At 56.1% G+C, this 10,787-nt stretch overlaps 1 protein-coding gene across 4 annotated transcripts in view; it reads left to right on the top strand.

The window, feature by feature from the left end:
- The first annotated feature begins 788 nt into the window (after positions 1 to 788).
- Kcnc4 (potassium voltage-gated channel subfamily C member 4) overlaps positions 789 to 10,787 on the top strand; it is a 43,873-nt gene continuing 33,874 nt past the window's right edge. For all 4 annotated transcript variants that reach the window (XM_046467253.2, XM_046467251.2, XM_046467252.2 and 1 more), the window contains exon 1: positions 789 to 2,797. In XM_046467253.2, coding sequence (XP_046323209.1) covers positions 2,120 to 2,797 — 678 coding nt within the window. In that variant the 5' untranslated portion in view covers positions 789 to 2,119. The remainder of the gene's footprint in view (positions 2,798 to 10,787) is intronic.

Genomic DNA, 10,787 nt, shown 5'->3' with positions numbered 1-10,787 from the left:
CTAATGTTTAGGGTATGACAGCTTCTCAATCACTTAACAAACAGGTTCTGAAAGGCAGGCACTGTTGGTGCGATCAAGATCAAAAAGCACAGTGTGGCCTGTAGGAGCTCAGGTCAGGGAGGGGCAAGGAGACAGAACCACAGGACAAGCCAAACTACAAGAAGTGAAACAATCACAGGACCAGGACACAGTCACAAGCCACTTTCCATGTGCTCTCCAGGGAACTGTAAACCATTTAACCTAAAGATGGGTCGGGGCCACCACCTCACACTCATACAACATATTTCTTCATGGGCAATACCAGGGTTACAATTTCCCTCCGCTCAGACCAGACGCTGCTTCTTTGCCCAAGCCGCTCTGTCCCCCATTCCATGGCAGAGGCTGTGGTGACTGGGGCAGTGGCCACAAGCATCAAGACTACAGGCCTCCAAAGCACAGGATGGGGGCACGGTGGTCAGGAGGCCCCAAATTCGGTGTTTGGAGCAGTCTCCTCCTCAAGACACCGTATCTTCACTCTCATCCCAGTCTTCAGTTAGCCGCAGTGAAACGGCAACATTGCAACCAGCGTTGCGTGGAGGAGGGGCGACAGGCTCAGCAATAAGAGGTGGGCAGAGGTTAGAGGTTAGAGAGTGGAGGGCGCTTGGGTGTCACCCGGGCTGCAGTGGGAGGAGCTGCTAGCTCGGGGGAAGCCGGGAGCGGGGCCCGGGAGGCGGAGGGAGGGGATGGTGGCGGAGGCGCGCAGGGGCGGCGCGCAAGGCTGGGCACTGGCGGCGAGGGGGTTACGCGCCTCGGCAGGGCTCCGCTGCGCGGAGGAAGGCTGAGCTCGGGCGCCGGGGCCCTGCAGCTAGCCGGGTCGGCCCTGCGCCCCGCTCCGCCCACCCCTCCCGGCGGAGGGCGCGCCCAGGCCAGGCGGGACCCGGAGGAAAAGGCGCCACTGGAGCGCGGAGTCCGCTGTCATCGCCGGAGGGAGACGCAGAGCCCCCTGAGTCCTGGTCTACTGGTGCCCAGGCGCCCCCTTCCCGAGGCCACCTAGCGCCCGCCCCCTGCCGAGAGCCAAGGCCAGCGCCCCGCCCGGAGATGGGCAGACGTGTAGATGGCGCGGCTCCCGGCGCCGCCAGATCGCAGGAGCCCGGCGCCGGGGCGCTGCGCTGAGGCTCCCGCTCGGCGCGGCCCCAGAAGCCTGCAGGTGTCCTTGGCCTCTCGGCCGCCGCCGGGGAGACTCCTTCGCCAGCACCTAGAGCCCCGCTACCCGGAGCGGCCCCGCCCCCCAGGCTTGGCGCCGCGCAGGACGCCCCGTCTGAGGCCCCCCCGCCGCGGCGCGGCCCCCGCAGCGCGGCGCCCAGCCCAGCGCGGCTCCCAGCCGTGGATGCAGGACCCGAGGCTCGCTCCTGCGGGCGCTCTTGTTTTCTTACAGTCGCCTCTCCCTGCGCAGCCCCCACCCGCTGGTCCGCTCCGCTGCGCTCAGCCCCTCCCGCCATCCTTGCCCAGCGCTGGATTTATGAATGGGGGGAAGAGGCCACATGCCGCCGCCGCCGCCTCGTGTTGACCTCGCGCAGCCCGGGCCCGCCGAGCTCCGGCTGCCCTGAAATCGTCGGCCCGGCCCCGGCAGCCGCTCGGAGGACTTGTTGCTGCTGCGCTGCCGCCGCGGAGAAACCGGCCGCTCCCGGGCTCCGCGCGGTCTGGGAGCCGGAGGGTGGCTCTTGTGAGTGTGAGCGCGCGCGTGCCCCGGACCCTCGCAGTGTGCCGGGACTGAGCACTTCTTGGTCTTTTGTCGGGTGAGGGGGGGCGTGTCCCTGGCCCGGAGCGGGAGTCTGTGTGTCCCGTCCTAGCCTGCTTGCCGCTACCTCCCCGGGCCCCTTGCTGAGTCCTCTCTGCACCTCCTGCCTCCCGCCCCAGCGTTGCCTACCCAAACCCCAACCACCTGTGCGCCCGAGAAACCCAACTCCTCCCGCTACGCGCCCCGGGGGGAAGACAGGGGCAGGGCCAAGCCGCAGAGGGGGCCGCCGCCGCCTCCTGCCTCCTCCTCGTCTCCTCCCCCTCCCCCGTCTGACGCTGCCTCCTCTGGAAGGGTGTTTGGAGGGCAGCGGCCGCCCCAAGCCGGAGCCCCGCAGCGCTTCTTATGATCAGCTCGGTGTGTGTCTCCTCCTACCGCGGGCGCAAGTCGGGGAACAAGCCTCCGTCCAAAACATGTCTGAAGGAGGAGATGGCCAAGGGCGAGGCGTCGGAGAAGATCATCATCAACGTGGGCGGCACGCGACATGAGACCTACCGCAGCACCCTGCGCACTCTGCCGGGCACCCGCCTCGCCTGGCTGGCTGATCCCGACGGCGGGGGCCGGCCGGAGTCCGATGGCGGCGGTGCGGGCAGCAGCGGCAGCAGCGGCGGCGGAGGATGTGAATTCTTCTTCGATCGGCACCCGGGCGTTTTCGCCTACGTGCTCAACTACTACCGCACTGGCAAGCTGCACTGCCCCGCCGACGTGTGCGGGCCGCTCTTTGAGGAGGAGCTCACCTTTTGGGGCATCGACGAGACCGACGTGGAGCCCTGCTGCTGGATGACCTACCGCCAGCATCGCGACGCTGAGGAGGCGCTCGACATCTTCGAAAGCCCAGACGGGGGTGGCGGTGGAGCGGGGCCCAGCGACGAGGTCGGCGATGATGAGCGGGAGCTAGCCCTGCAGCGCCTGGGGCCGCACGAGGGAGGCGCAGGCCCTGGCGCCGGTTCCGGGGGCTGCCGCGGCTGGCAACCACGCATGTGGGCACTCTTTGAGGATCCCTACTCCTCCCGGGCGGCCAGGGTAAGTGTCAGGAGTCCGGGTCTCCCCTTCTCGTGTCTGCAAGGGGCGCGTGGTGGTGGTGGGTAGGGGCAGAGCAGAGCCCAGCAGGACTAGCTTACCACCGCAGTCTGTTCTCACCTCCCTCCCAACTCCCTCCAGGGCCCTCTGGGGAATTACACACTCCCACCCTCTCTCCTGCACGCTCCATCAGGAGATTGCACACACTTGACTTACTACTTGGACCCCATCCCAGCTGCCTTGCTTTGCTGCATCCCCCCAGGGAGTGGGGTGCCCACAGCTCTTCATCCCTTCTTTGGTTTGCACAAGCCACCCCATCTTCAGCTGCCCTCCACTCCTCCACAGGGCCACAGCCCTGGAGAACTAGAATTGCCTTCTGCTGGGGTGAGGCAGGACTAAGAGAAGAAAACTGGGATTTTCTTTTCTTTCTTTCTTTTTTATTTTTTTTTCATTTTTGTTAGATGCTTCCTTTCCATGTCACCCCACTTAAATCCTGCCAACATCTCTGTGAGTTGGCAGCTATGCATTTTAGAGAGAGGGACAGAGCCTCCGGCGTGCTGAGCTTAGGAGAGGCAGAGCTGAGACCAGAACCCAGGCCTCCAGTTCAGGTGAGGAGGGGCCTTGGTTCTTTGGGAACAGGCTGTGCCCCAAGGCTTCCTATATACCTGAGCTGCCTGGCCTCAGCTGGGATAAGCGGGGAGTTAGACCGGAAGGGCTTGCTATTCTAGGCTCCTCAGGCTCCCACTGCCAAAGGCCAGCCACAGGCTTCCTGGTGATGATGCCAGATTTGTTGCCACTACTTTTCTTACTGCTGCTGCATAAAGTGGCTTCCCAGAAAGCCCTGGTTCAGGTTACTGTTCCAAATGGGAGTGTGAGGGGGAGGGGGAGTACAGTTTTATTTAGGCAAGGTCTAGTCCCTCTTCACCACTTTCCCTAAATTAATCTGGTCTTCCTTAACCCTTATAGGTGGGAGGGGATGATCAGGGGATCCCTGTTATGCTTGGGCAGCTAAAACCCCAAAGGATGGCTTTAGAATCATTAAAAAAGAAAATTGTCCAGCCAATGTCTTATCTCAAGGCCACAGCCTAAAGCCTGGCTGGGGTCTGTTTGGGAGACAGGAAAGAGCGAAGTGATCTGATGGGTCTGGGGACTGCTTGTTGTGAAAGCTGGTTGGTATCTCTGGCATACCAAGTTGTTATGCTAATGAGTCTCAGGGCCCTGCCGCCCCGCCCCCCCCCCAAGCATTGCCTGGACTGCATCTCATCCTAATCATGGAAGGAAAAGTTCCACTTCCCCACCCAGGGGAGGACAGAGGGTTGGGGAATGGGGCTGCAGGTAGGGGCTAAATTGGCATAAATGCCAGACCAAGGCAGATGCGTCCCCTGTCTGGAATAGAAGGGAGGAGCAGAGGTCTCAGGGGCTATGGCATGCTGGACTGGGGCTGCAGGCAGCCACTAGAAGTCAGGAATCTTTTTCAGCTCTCTTCCCACCACAGCTGCCTTGGTGTCTTGTCCTGAAGCCCTGAAGCCAGCTCAGAAGATGTGGGCACAGTAAGGCCCCTGGCTTGGGTCTGCTGTGAGTTCCAAGGGCGTCACATGCAGTTCACTGACCCTGTTAGTGTTGGCTCTTGGCTGTCTGCACCACGGGAGAGTGACAAGCCCAGATCATTCAGACTCTTTCAAAGTTGCTGGACAGGAATGAGGCAGATTTAGCCTGATAGAGATGGGGAAAAGGGACAAACAATTGAGGAGGAATGACAAGAGGTAGTTAAGAGAAACAGGGAGGTAGGTCCTATTTCTGAGCATTCTGGTGTCTCTGGGGACTTTTCTCCGGGTTCTTCTTGCCAGGATTGCAAGGGGATGTACCATCAATGAGCTTATTTTCTCCTCAACCCACTGCAGAATGGCCCAGCCAGAAGCCACTATCATTAAGCTTAGAGCCTAGTGTGATCCTTGGGGGTCCTCCAGGGACCCAAGATGCTTTGTCCTTTGGGCATGAATCATTTCAGCTTGGGCATTCCCGCTGAGGTCTGAAGTTTGGGGTAGGGCAGGATTAATTCTCCCAATTCATCAGTGAAGAAACCAGGATTCAGAAACATGTGTCTTGCCAAAGACACTTAAGTAATAGAACCAGCAAACCACCCTTAGTTTCCAGCCTTCGGGTTGTTAGTACTGATGTGAGGAGCTGTATGGAGCTCTGACTGTCGCGTGTGCCAAAAGAAGACTTGCCTGTTGCCAAGGAATGCAGGCAAAGGCAAGCCTCAAGCTGCTCCTGGACACACAGGTGGAAATACTGAATTTTAACAACTAATAACTGCTATTCACTGGGTACCCTGTGCAGACATTTTGCTATACATACTTTACATTAATCTCTAATCCTTCCAATGAATTTACAACAAGGCTATTATTCCCATTTAACAGTGTGAGGCTGTGAGCAGGTATTCAACTGGCCTGAGACCACGCAGCTAGATAGTGGCCAAGCTTTGAATCACAGCCAGAGCGCCCTGACTTCGAAGTCCTTGCTCCTGTGGTCACGACGGTCTCTTCCCACTGCTCCAGGCTATTTGCAGCATGGAGAGGTGCCTAGTTTTTTGCTCTGACCTGCAGGGTGTTTTGAGGTTCTGTACCTCTTGTGGATGGCATCAGAAAACCCAGGAGCAGATGGGGACATCAGAAGGGACACTCGCTCTGTCACTCCTCTAGGCCTGAGGGTACAGTGTCATGCAGGGGAGATTCTGGGGCTACACTGTCCCCCTCCGTTGACCCTAAACCAGTCACACTCCCCATCCTAGCCCTTGCTCCTGGGTATGTGTGCATGCCTTGCCTCACTCATGGCCACTGCCTCCCTGAGAGGCACCTGCAGCACCTTGGGTAGTGGCCTTGGGATGTTACCTAGAAGGACACATGAGGGTAGAGGACTGGTGCTCTACCCAGGGTGTTCCTTCACACAAGACATTCCGGTCATTTGAGTAGTGTGTTATGACAAAAGCAAAACAGACACAAATGGAAAGTGAACTGAGCTGATTAGGAGAGCCTGTTGCCTAGCTACCGGCCTGGCCCGCAGAGCTGCTCCCTTACAGGCAGGCTCCTGGCCGGGATGCTCACCCCTGATGGAGCTGGACCATGGGCAGCTGCCTCTGTGGTTCTGTTTCTGTGTCCTGAGTTAGGGGCAGGCTGGTCTTGTTCTCACCTGCCCCACTACCTGCTGCCCTGGTCAGAGTCAGGGCTTCCCAAGGTGGCTTCGCAGAGCTACAGAATCACTCCTTTCTCTTTTTCTGCAAAGAGAAGTCCAGACGCCCAACGAATGGAAGCCTGGGACCCCCTCCTCTTTTCTGACGTCTCAGGAACTGGGCTGGTTTTAGCTCAGCTGTCAGCCCTTTTGAGGAGCATCATCCTTCTCCTTTGACTAATCAGTTTCTGAATAGATTTTTTTTCCCCACCTAAATGGAGGAGGTGGTCCACAGGATCCTGCTGCTCTGGGAGGGCAGCCAGAGCTGATTCTTCTTTTTCAGGCTCCAGTGAGTGGCAGGTGCATGGCCTATGCTTTCTTCTCCTAGTTCCTCTGGCTCAGGGGAGGCAGGGATTATTAAACTCAATGTACAGATAAGGAAACTGAGGCACAGAGCGGCTTGCCCAAGGTAGCACAGCTGATGGTAGAATTAGGATCCCAATCCTGGTCTCATGGGTCCAATTCTATGCTCCTACCACTGTCTCCCGTGGCTCTTGCCCAGAGAACATCTCTGGCTTCTGGAAGATTCAGGAGTAGTCCTCATGGAAGAGCTTCATCCCCCGATTTCTCCTGTCCTTAATTTCTACGCCTAGAATTGCTTGAGTTTTACCCTGTCTCTTGTTTCTTACTGGGGGACTTCCATAAGAAAAAAGAAGTGAGTCTTGGTTAGGAGTGAACATTAGGTTTCTCCTGGTCCAGGCAAAGCAGTGAAACCCAGGTGTTCCAGCGAAGAGATGCAGGGGCCTTCTGCAGGTCCCGGGCTTCTTTGGTCTAGCATTGCCTGGGGACTTGCAGTGGTCACAATAGGCTTTGAGGGAGGGCCAGCACTCACTGATCCTCTGCCCTCTGGGCTAGGACCTGGCTAAGGAAGATGGTGCCAGCCCCTCCTGAGGAGCTGCAGAGCTTGGGCCAGGCCAAAAGTTGCCGCCTCTTCACAGACCCTGCCTGGGGCAGCCTCTGTTTCCTCCTGGTTTGGGTTTTGTTTTGTGTTTTTCTTTCTCATTCTGAACAGACCAACATTTGTCTCTGAACATCTTGCCTGGGATGATGAGGTGTTTCTGTTTGTCACCATTTGGGCTGGGGTGTGGAGGGGAGGAGGGGGATAAAATAAACTTGGGCTATTTTGGAGAGCAGGGTGAGGGGAAGAGCACCCAGGAGCAGAGTAAGACAGCTGGGCCTTGGGAGCAGGGAGACCCCTGGATCCTTCCCCTCAGAGATGGTGTCAGTGGGGTGCTGGGCACCCGAACACGCATGCCAGCTTTGCTTCCTGGACACAGTCCATGTGCCATGACCCTGCTGGGGTTTTCTTCAGGCTGTGGGGTGGTCAACTAGAGCCCCATGTCTGGAGGTTATTCCTGGTCATACCCTTGTCGCCTCTAGCCACAATGAAAAGGGCTGGTGATCCCTTCTTCTAACAGAACTGGGAGAGGGAGTGGCAGTCACCTTGGTCGCAGTCATCAGAGGACACTTACTGAGCACTTAACTACATGGTGGACACCGCTGGGTTTTTAGAAGCATGCGGATAAGTGGGAGGTGGTCTGCACTCCTGAGGAGAGCCCGGTCAGGTGGCAATCAAGGGGAAAACAGCTGGTGAGAAATGACAGAGTAACACTAGATGGATCCTGAGAGGTGGCACAGGGTCATAAAAAAATGAATTCCAATAAGTGGCTAGAGGAGGGAGCTGGCAGTCCCCCTCTACATGGAGAAGAAGGAGAAGTAGAGCTGGGTGGACTGAGCTCCCTTAAGTAATTTTTAGAAGGCAGGTTATAAATAAATATATAAATAAATAAAATTTCAATGTGGGTAGTGCTAAACCCTGCAGAGTTAGGGAAAGGGGCATTTCTTGGCCAGGAGAATAGCCCAAGCAGGGGGGGGGGACTGCATGGGACACGAGTGAGCAGTAACCAGGAATGCCGTTGACTCAAGTGGAGGTTCTCAGACAGCGGTCCTGCTTTGGAATGGGACTCATGGGCTCTAGGGGGCCCTGAGAGGCTCCCAGTGCCCGCAGCAGAGGGCAGGCAGAAGTAGAGGTGGACTCCTGACACTGGAAGCAGAGTGTGCTGGCTGCTCAGGCTGAGAGGGGCTGCGGCCAGAGGCAGGTTTGTCTCTAGGGGAGCACCCCTTAGCTGGGAACTGGGCCTCAGTGTAGGCACTCATCCAGGAGGCCAGAACAGCTCAGACACCATCCTTGTCAGACCACCCTCCTTTCCTGCTTTGTAGCCCCAGGGTACCCCAGTCCTAGCCTGGATACTAGGATCTGACTTCCCCAAGAGACTCAGCCCCCCCCCTTCCCCCCCCCCCCAGATCTTCCTCTGCAAGTGTCTTTGGCTGTGTTCTCAATTTTCCCTTCTCCTACACTTCATCCTTAATATAGGATTTTGGGCATGAGTCTTCTTCTGTTTATCTGTCCATCTGTCTCCCTGGCCCTCCTTCCTTGGGCTCCCCTTCTCGGCCCCCAGTGATTGTATTCAGTTCCCAGTGATTGGTGTCTGTCACCTCTCCCCTCAGCTAACCTGTGCCAGATTCCTGAGACACTACGGTCTCTGTGCTGATTGTACAAGCATGGTTTCTTTTAATCCTCAAACAACTGTATAAGGTGGGTCTCACTCCCTGAAACACACCAGGCACATTGTGGCCTCAGTACCTTTGCACTGCCCCTGTTTTGGCTCCTCCTGTGACTCCTTTCCTCACCCCTTTTGGTCTCTCTTCAGATATCCCCTTGTCATTTGATCTTCTCTGACCATCCTATTTGAAATAGCTCCCTCGCCACCATACACCTTCTCTTTTTCTCTGTAACATTTAAACTGTCTGATGTGCTCTGTATTTTACTTATTTGTAAATAGTTCCCTTAGTTCCCTTCATTCTAATGAGCCAGCGGTGTTTGGGTTTTCTCCTGCTGTCCCCACTGTATCTGGTACATAGTCTGTGCTCAGTTTTCCATTTTATAAATGAAGACCCTAAGGCTAGGAGAGGCTAAGAAATCCACACAAATTCTCATAGGATGGTAGCAGAGCCCAAGTTGAACCCAGAGTGTGACCTTACATTTCCTCAAGGATAGCCGTAGGGTGGGTTGGTGGAGGAGGCTGGTAATAGGGCTGACCATCTAGTTGGAATACCTGAGCTTTGGAGATGGGAGGGTGCCCTATAGGACACAGTGGCCAGCATGTGTCTGAGGAGGCCCAGGGGAACGGAGGTCTTCCTGTGTCCTCCCAGCTGGCAGGAAAGAAGCTGCCACCAGGAGAGCCAGGTCACACCAGCAGTTTTGTGCTGGGGCAGTTTTGATTTCCAGCAGAATCCATAACCTAAGGAGAGGGTTGATGGCATCAGCCCCCCACCCCGACCCCCTGGTAGAAACGTGAGCAAATCCCTTTGTCTGGGCCTGAGTCCTTTTTTTCTTTACCTTTTTCTTTTCTGTTTTGTGATACTGGGGGTTGAACCCAGGGGTGCTGTACTATATCTCAGCCCCTTTCATTTTTTTTAATTTTGAGACAGGGTCTCACTGAATTACTGAGTCTGACCTTGAACTTGCAATCCTCCTGCCTCAGCCTCTCGAATCTCTGGGATTACAGGTGTACTCCACCACACCCAGCTCTGTTTCTTCATCTGTAAAAGCAGAAAGGGAGTTTTACTGGATGACTTTTGGATGACCTTTCACTTCTAAAAAGCCAGGATTCTGCAATATCAGAAGCTGCATGCAGGGGTCTCCTGGGAGACCCTCACACCTCATCTCTGTCACCATTTTATTGAGGACCTACTCAATATAAAGCTCATTTATTCCTACAGTGGCACGAGGAGCTGGGTACTAGTTCTGTCCCTGTCTTACATGAAGCCTCCTAGAGAGCACGATTTACTTGGTTGAGGGGCAAGGCCAGGATGAGGAACCCAGGTAACCTGACCCTCAGATGCAGCATCTATCTCAGGGCTCCCTAGCTCTCTTTTTCTCTCAGACTGACAGCACAGGGGCTGGCTGAAGGCAGGCTCAGATACAACTGCCAGCTCTGCAGGATGGCGTTGTGGCACAAGGCCCTGACCCTTAGCAGGCTGGTGGTGCATCAGCCACCTCTTATATGATGCCATTTGTCCTGGGCAGCCCCCATGCAAGGGAATTTGGGGAAAGAAAGCAGTATCCCTGCCCCCTGGGGGAGGCCTGGCCCAAAGCACCAGTTACAGGCAAGTCAACTGCTTAGGAAATAATTGAGTATGGGGAGTAGCTTAGGGGAGAAAAGAATAAAACGGGTCCTGAAGAGGAACTGTAACCTTAGAGTAATGTGGGGGACAGTCCTTCCTGTAAAAGCAAGAGCAAGCTGAGTGCAATGGTGCACGCCTGTAATCCCAGCGGCTCAGAAGGCTGAGGCAGGAAGATCACACAAGTTCAGAGCCAGCCTTAGCAACTTAGCAAGGTGCTAAGCAACTCCACGAGACCCTGTCTCTAAATAAAATATAAAAAAGGCTGGGGATGAGGCTCAGTGGGTAAATGCCCCTGGGTTCAATCCCCGGTTCAAAAAGAGCAAAAGTGAGTAAAGATAGCTAGAGCAGGGGGTTGTTCCCTGACTGAGAGGGTGGGCTGTGCCTACTGGGCTTGAAAGGTTCCCGACCTGCTGCAGGGGCCCCAAGCAGCAGAAGGGAGTGGGAAGGCTCCTTGGCCCTGTGGGCGAGGGACTGGTGGTACTGTCCTTCCTCCATCTCTGCTCCCTGTGCTCTGCCCCTTGGCAGCTCTTCCTGAGCTTGTTTTTCCAAATCACTAATTAACCTACGCTGGACTCCC

This window comes from Marmota monax, unplaced genomic scaffold, assembly GCF_021218885.2.
Source record: "Marmota monax isolate L192 unplaced genomic scaffold, Marmota_monax_Labrador192_F-V1.1 WCK01_AAM20220418_F8-fsc00181, whole genome shotgun sequence".
NCBI classification, from domain to species: domain Eukaryota; kingdom Metazoa; phylum Chordata; class Mammalia; order Rodentia; family Sciuridae; genus Marmota; species Marmota monax.
This window is presented reverse-complemented; position numbering and strand designations above follow the sequence as displayed.